This window comes from Zingiber officinale, chromosome 9B (genome assembly GCF_018446385.1).
Source record: "Zingiber officinale cultivar Zhangliang chromosome 9B, Zo_v1.1, whole genome shotgun sequence".
NCBI lineage: Eukaryota > Viridiplantae > Streptophyta > Magnoliopsida > Zingiberales > Zingiberaceae > Zingiber > Zingiber officinale.
Window position 1 is genome coordinate 100,587,734 of NC_056003.1, and position 6,510 is coordinate 100,594,243.

Below are 6,510 nucleotides of genomic sequence, written 5' to 3' on the forward strand. Positions count from 1 at the left end.
AGATTTTTTTTCTTGATTCCGGGGTTAATGAAATTTTTCTACCAAAAATACCCCTAAAATTATTTATAACTAAAAATTTATTTTAAAGTAAAAAAACATAAACTAAAATAATAATAGTAAAAATAATAATAAAGCAAAACGTAAACTAAAAAAATTAAAAAAAACGTAAATAAAAAAATTAACAAAAAAGGTAAAAAAAAACGAACTTCAAAAAAACAAAAGAAAAAAGAAAAACGAACAAAACAAAAACGTAAACTAGAAAAAAAAAATGAACTAAAAGGCAAAAACGTATACTAGAAAAAGGAAAACGAACTAAAAAAACGTAAAAAAAAAATGTAAACTAAGAAAAACAAAAAAAAACGTATAATAAAAAAGTTCAAAAAATAATATATAGAGTTAATTTTATAACGGAGGATAATATAGTAAAATACTAAATTAACTTATACATTAAAACTTCAAATAAATAAATTTTCATTATATTATCGAAGTTGAACCAAACAATTTTATATTATCTTTTATTCCCTATAATTTTAATTATGTGATTACTTGATAATCACATAATCAAGATTATGTATGATGACTTGAACCAAACACACCCTAAAATCTAGAAAATAAGAAACTTGACCCAAATAGCATGTGGAAAGATTAAACAATAGAATTAAGTCGCCTAGGTAGATTAGGCAATGTCTTGCAAGCGAAGACAAGAACGATGGGAGTGACTCTTCAACGCAAGGTCAGAGGTTATTATCTAGTGATGCCTCCTTGATCCAATGAAATACTAACCACGAGTTGTTCGATTATGTGTATGCAAATCAAAAGAAGCCGTCCACTTCTAAGAATAATCGGGCATTTGTTCGAACACCTAGATCATCACTAAATATATTTTTTTTTTACCTTTTTAAAATTTATAATTACAAAATAATATAACCATCCTAAATTTGTCATGATATATTTTATTACATAGGGGCATTTTGACAATTACAAAAATTTTGAGGGCACTTAAAAATATATATATTAAATAATAATATTTATTAACATAACAACGATGATAATAATAATTATTATAATGATAATAATTATTATTATTTTAATTGAAGTGGTTATTAATGTTTATTGTTGTTCTTTACTCCACCATGACAAACCCTAAACCATGTTGGCAATTGAATGAACGTGCACTTTCTAAATTTAATAATAATTTAAATTAATATATAATTAAGATAAAATTTTAAGACCTAAATTGCAAGCCTTCTATAAAACAACCTAAATTGTTCGCGGGGATAGCCATGGCGGCGCAGTCGGACAACAACCTCTACGAGACGGCTTCGCAGCCGGACACCGGCGGTCACGCGTACACTTTCCTCGAGTTCAACACCCAGGACGACTTCGACGACTACATGGAGTTCGAGGAGTTCTCGCAACCCTCCCGATCCCCCGCTGGGCCCCATCTCCCGCCACCGTCCGAGCCCGAGCAGGACTCCGCCGCATCCGAACTGCATGCTCCTGAGCCCACCCTGTCGCCTTCCGCATCGACTCCCCTCGGCGGTCCTTCCTCGTCCTCCGAGGCCAGGGGAGCCTCTGGCGGTCAGGCGGCTGCCGCGGCGGTTGATACCCTGGCAGCTGGGATGAGCGAGCTCAACTTCGAGGAGACTGGGGATGAAGGTTACGAGTTTGGCGAGGGTAATTTGACGGAGCACGCGTGCCGGTATTGTGGGGTGCAGGATCCGGGGTGTGTCGTTAGGTGCAACGTTCCGACGTGCAGGAAGTGGTTCTGTCAGTTGTGGGGGAACGCATGTGGTTCTCATATCGTGAATCATCTGGTAGGTGCTCGGATATTATTGATTATATTTCTTTTCATATTTCAGCATGCCAAGCACATCGGATAATTGAAAAACATCATAAACTGTAATTTTCTATATATTTTGTCCTCTTTTTGTATATATATATATATATATGTTTTGGAAAACACAAGTCCCATCATGTTTTGTTGGAAATATATATTATGCAGTTCCGTCAGAAAAATTTAAGTTTATTGACCCCTCATGTAAGTGAAATTTAGGAGAAAGAGCAGTTTTTTACCATTGTTAATCCTTCTGTTCAGCTATTTTAATTTTCATCCGTCACATTATATTCTGTAGTTTGATTAAAACACTAGCTTGATAAGTGAAGTATAATTCACCAGTCATCTTGGTATCATATACTGCATTATGCTACAAATAGTTGGGCTACATTTAATGGTGGTATTTGCATTTTTAATGCAACATTTAAGCATATGTTAGAGTATTTTGTTGATACGGTTGATGGTTGAGAAACTGCATTTATTTATCTGTTTATTTTTTTAGAGCTGCCATTGTGGAGTGGGATGCTATTACAGAATATTGCATTTCTGTTTCATGGGTTGATAATTACTTTTTGTATATTAATTGATTTTAGGTGCTAGCAAATCACATGGAAGTCTGTCTCCACAAGGACAGTCCACTGCGTCTGGGAGAGACTATTGAATGCCATAATTGTGGTTGCAGGAATGTTTTTCTTCTTGGATTTACTTATTGTAGAACAGGAGGTGGCTCCTTTCTCTGCAGAGAACTTTGTTCGAATGACAATTCAACAAGGGGCATGAATTGGGATCTTAGTCAATGGCGTCCACTCATTGAGGATGGTTGTTTCCTACCATGGCTTGTTAAGGTTTGGTACCTTCACGAACATTTTGTAGCTGTTCTGCATGTCCATATCACTTACTCTGGTTTCTTTTATAGGTACCTTCAGAACAGGAACAACTTAGAGCATGGCAAATAAGTGATCATCAAATTAACAAACTTGAAGAGTTATGGAAGAATGATGAACCACAACCTGTTTCATTGAAGTATGGAGATATATCCCAGGTTAGTTCCTGTCCTGAGGTTGATTTTTTTATGTGGTTTCTTTGGCTTAATCTGATTTAGGGCCTCTAATCAGTAGGGGTTTATTGCATATACTTTTCTTATGTGATTTTTTTTTGTTTTACAGTTCATAAAGTTTGAGGAGGACTTTAATAAGGTATGCATAGTTTCATTTTTTGCCATTATTTGTGCTGTTTAAATTGTTTAAAAAAAAATGAATTGAACTTCTTCCACTGAACACACATGCCATAAGTGATTATAATAAGGAATTTCTATTCGTTTGGAACTGCTTGCCATTTTTATTACACAATCTTAATATTTAGACCAATTTAACTTAAGTTAGTCTAGAATATATTATATATCTATTTTTCTATGCACATAGCCATGCCCAATAATAAGGTATATGTAATTAATATACGCAGATCACGATTTTACTTTTATTTGTTTCTCATGATCATCCTCAAGTTCTGCTAGTTCCTAGTTTTAATTGTTTCTCCAATCTTTAACAAGTATGTTCACTTACAGTTTGAATGCTGAGATGTCGGCCTTAATAAAAAATGCGTAGCCTACTTTGTCTTTCCTAAGGTTATCTCAGTTTTATTTTATATTTTAATTGGTATCATTTGTTTGGATTGTCATTTACTTTATTTTTCTCTGTAATCAATCCTTAAACTGAATCTTTGATAACATTATGACAAGAAGATAATGAACTCAGACTTGTTCCCGGATGGCAATCTGTTGGACATGTGGTATGCTTGTAAATTGTATACGTGGATTAAGAAGTAGATGGTATAACATGAATTCAAGTTCTTATTGTCAGTGCATAAATTTACTAGCTCAAATGAAACCATTTCTATCTCTATTAATCACTCATTCAAAATTGTTTGAGATTTTATGTTTTCTATTTAGATTTAAGCTTACCTCCTACAGTGTTGGGGGGTATTACATCTTCTTGTTGTTTTATGTAGATTAATCAATTAAAATGATATACCTTTTTTATTGATGCAAAATTAGTATTTGTTAATTGCGTATTATATAAGATGTGTGTATATTTGGTGTATATTCATGTTCCACTTTCTATGTAATTTATACATATCCCATAGTTATTCATGTAAAAAATTAGTCATGGATGTTAATAATTCATATATTTTGATAATCAGTATAATGTTTTGTTTCAGATTTTCAATTCAAATATCAAAGTCGCCAACAAAGCGTTCAAAACTCGGTTCATTGTACGTTCTACTTCCTTTATGTTTAATGCAAGTTATACTTTCATCCATATGCTACAATTATTTAGAGCGATTGAACCAAAAAAAATATCAATTTCAATTTGCTTTTGTGATGTTTCTTATTCAAATATAGGATTGCAGTGGTAATCTTATTCAAGTCATGTTATGAAAACTTTGATTTTTTTTGCAATATTGTAATATTATATTATAAAACTACCTAAAATGGAAATATTGCCCAGCTTTTCTTATAGGTTTCTCTAGCTTTTGTTCAATCGTGGTAATTTTCCACATGGTGAATATGTAAACTTTATGTGAGCGTGCCCTAAAAAAATTCAAGAGAATATGATCGTAGTTCATATTTTTGGCTAAATTAAATGGTTCTGTATGCAAGTTAGTTGTCATAGTTTATCTACTTGAGTTTTTTAGAATTCTCATGATGAGTTGATGACTTTTATAGATAATTCTAGTTTGACAAAATTATATAAAATTCTATCCTTTGAATATCAATAAACTATATTTTTTTTATTCTCTTTTAGATTGCATTCAACTATATTGATCATGCCTTTCAACAGTTTGGACTAGAAGACAGTGATGAATGCGATGACTATGGAGATAACAAGGAACTAGAAGACAGTGATGAATCCGATGACTATGGAGATTTCAAGGAACTAGAAGACAGTGATGAATCCGATGACTATGGAGATAACATGGATGGCGATGAGCCAGGAGCATCTGACAATTATGATGGTAGTTATGATGAATCAAGGGAGATAATGAAGAAGGTTGTCACTATGGAGATTGAGACAGGTTACGAGGACAGTTATGATTTTGCATGATGGAGGCAACACCAATCAAACATTTATCCCACTTTCATCTATATGTAAATGAAATTATATCACATTTTACTTTTGCTGGAGTCTTCTTGCATGATGGGGAGTTTGAGAAAGACTATATCTTGTTATGTTTTTAAGAAATTGTTTGTGGTTATTGAATTTCAACTCATTGATAGTTAAATTCAGGTTCTTTGTAGTCAAATTAACTTTTAAAATTTTAACTCTGCATGACTAGTAAACTTGTGCCATCGTGATTATATGTTTTGTTTTTCTATTTGTTTTAGAGTAATGAATGTTGTATGACAAACTATAACAATTAGGTCTCAATTTGTTGTAAATTAATACATTCTTTAAAATACTCCGAGTAACCTTGTATGTCAAAATCTTTTTTGGTTCTTTTTCTCAGATGCTTTGCAACGGTAACTTGTTATGAGCTTGTTTTCTATTTGCCTCCCCAACAAAAAGCTGAGGATATGATTATTAAACAAAAATGAAAAAAAAAACATAGTGCTTACTCCTACAATCAATAATTAGGCAATTTGATTCCAGATAGGATAACGATTATCTCGTAGACTATCGAGAAAGGAAGATTGAGAAGATCCTCCTAAAACGAAGAGAAATACTTTGTTCTTTGAATTTTACCATAATAATTTTTTTACTATGATTACAACAGGAAGTGGCGGCTTTCTCTGCAGAGAATGTTGTTCAAATGTCAATGTAACAAGGGGCATGAATTGGGATTTTGTCAATGGCGTCCACTCATTGAGGATGGATGTTTCCTACAATGGCTTGTTAAGGTTTGGTTCTTTCACTAACATTTTGTAGCTGTTCTGCATGTCCATATCACTGACTCTGGTTTCTCTTACCGGTACCTTCAGAACAGGAACAACTTAGAGCATGGCAAATAAGTGATCAGCAAATTAACAAACTCGAAGAGTTAAGGAAGAAAGATGAACCAACACATGTTTCATTGAAGTATGAAGATGTATACCAGGTTAGCTTCTGTCTTGAGGTTGATTCTTTTACGAGGTTCGTTGGCTTAATCTGTTTTTAGGGCCTCTATTGCATATACTTTTCGTATGTGATAATCTCTCTTTGTTCTTTTGTTTTACAGTTCATAAAGCTTGAAGATGACTCTGATCAGGGTATGTGTAGTTTCATTCTTGCCATTATTTGTGATGTTTAAATTGTTTGATTAAATCTAATGAATTGAACTTCTTCCATTGAGCACAAATGTCATAAGTGATTATAATAAAGAATTTCTATTCGTCCCGACCTGCTTGCCATTTTTATTGCACAATCTTAATATTCAGGCCAATTTAACTTAAGTTAGAACTTCTGGAATATATTATATATCTATTTTTCTATACACATAGTCATGCCTAATAATAATGTATATGTAATTAATATACGCCGATCATGATTTTACTTTTAGTTGTTTCTCATCATCATCCTCAAGCTGTGTTAGTTCCAAGTTTAATTGTTTCTCCAATCTTCAACAAATATGTTCACTTATAGTTTAAACGCGGAGATGTCAGCCTTAGTAAAAAGCTCTTTTCTAAGGTTGTCTCA

At 32.8% G+C, this 6,510-nt stretch overlaps 1 protein-coding gene across 1 annotated transcript; it reads left to right on the forward strand.

The window, feature by feature from the left end:
* Positions 1–1,256: 1,256 nt before the first annotated feature.
* LOC122022301 (regulator of nonsense transcripts 1 homolog) lies at positions 1,257–5,158 on the forward strand. Its single transcript, XM_042580260.1, has 6 exons — positions 1,257–1,817; positions 2,431–2,682; positions 2,754–2,879; positions 3,004–3,033; positions 4,055–4,108; positions 4,678–5,158. Exons 1-6 carry the CDS (start codon positions 1,284–1,286, stop codon positions 4,939–4,941), a joined length of 1,260 nt encoding a protein of 419 aa, XP_042436194.1. The 5' UTR covers positions 1,257–1,283; the 3' UTR covers positions 4,942–5,158.
* Positions 5,159–6,510: the final 1,352 nt, after the last annotated feature.

Excerpts from the sequence above, each read along its gene's own strand:
- LOC122022301 (XM_042580260.1), top strand. The coding sequence starts at position 1,284 with ATGGCGGCGCAGTCGGACAACAACCTCTACGAGACGGCTTCGCAGCCG. Across the intron at positions 2,683-2,753 it reads TCCTACCATGGCTTGTTAAG|GTACCTTCAGAACAGGAACA; the intron begins GTTTGGTACCTT and ends TTTCTTTTATAG. Across the intron at positions 3,034-4,054 it reads TTGAGGAGGACTTTAATAAG|ATTTTCAATTCAAATATCAA; the intron begins GTATGCATAGTT and ends GTTTTGTTTCAG.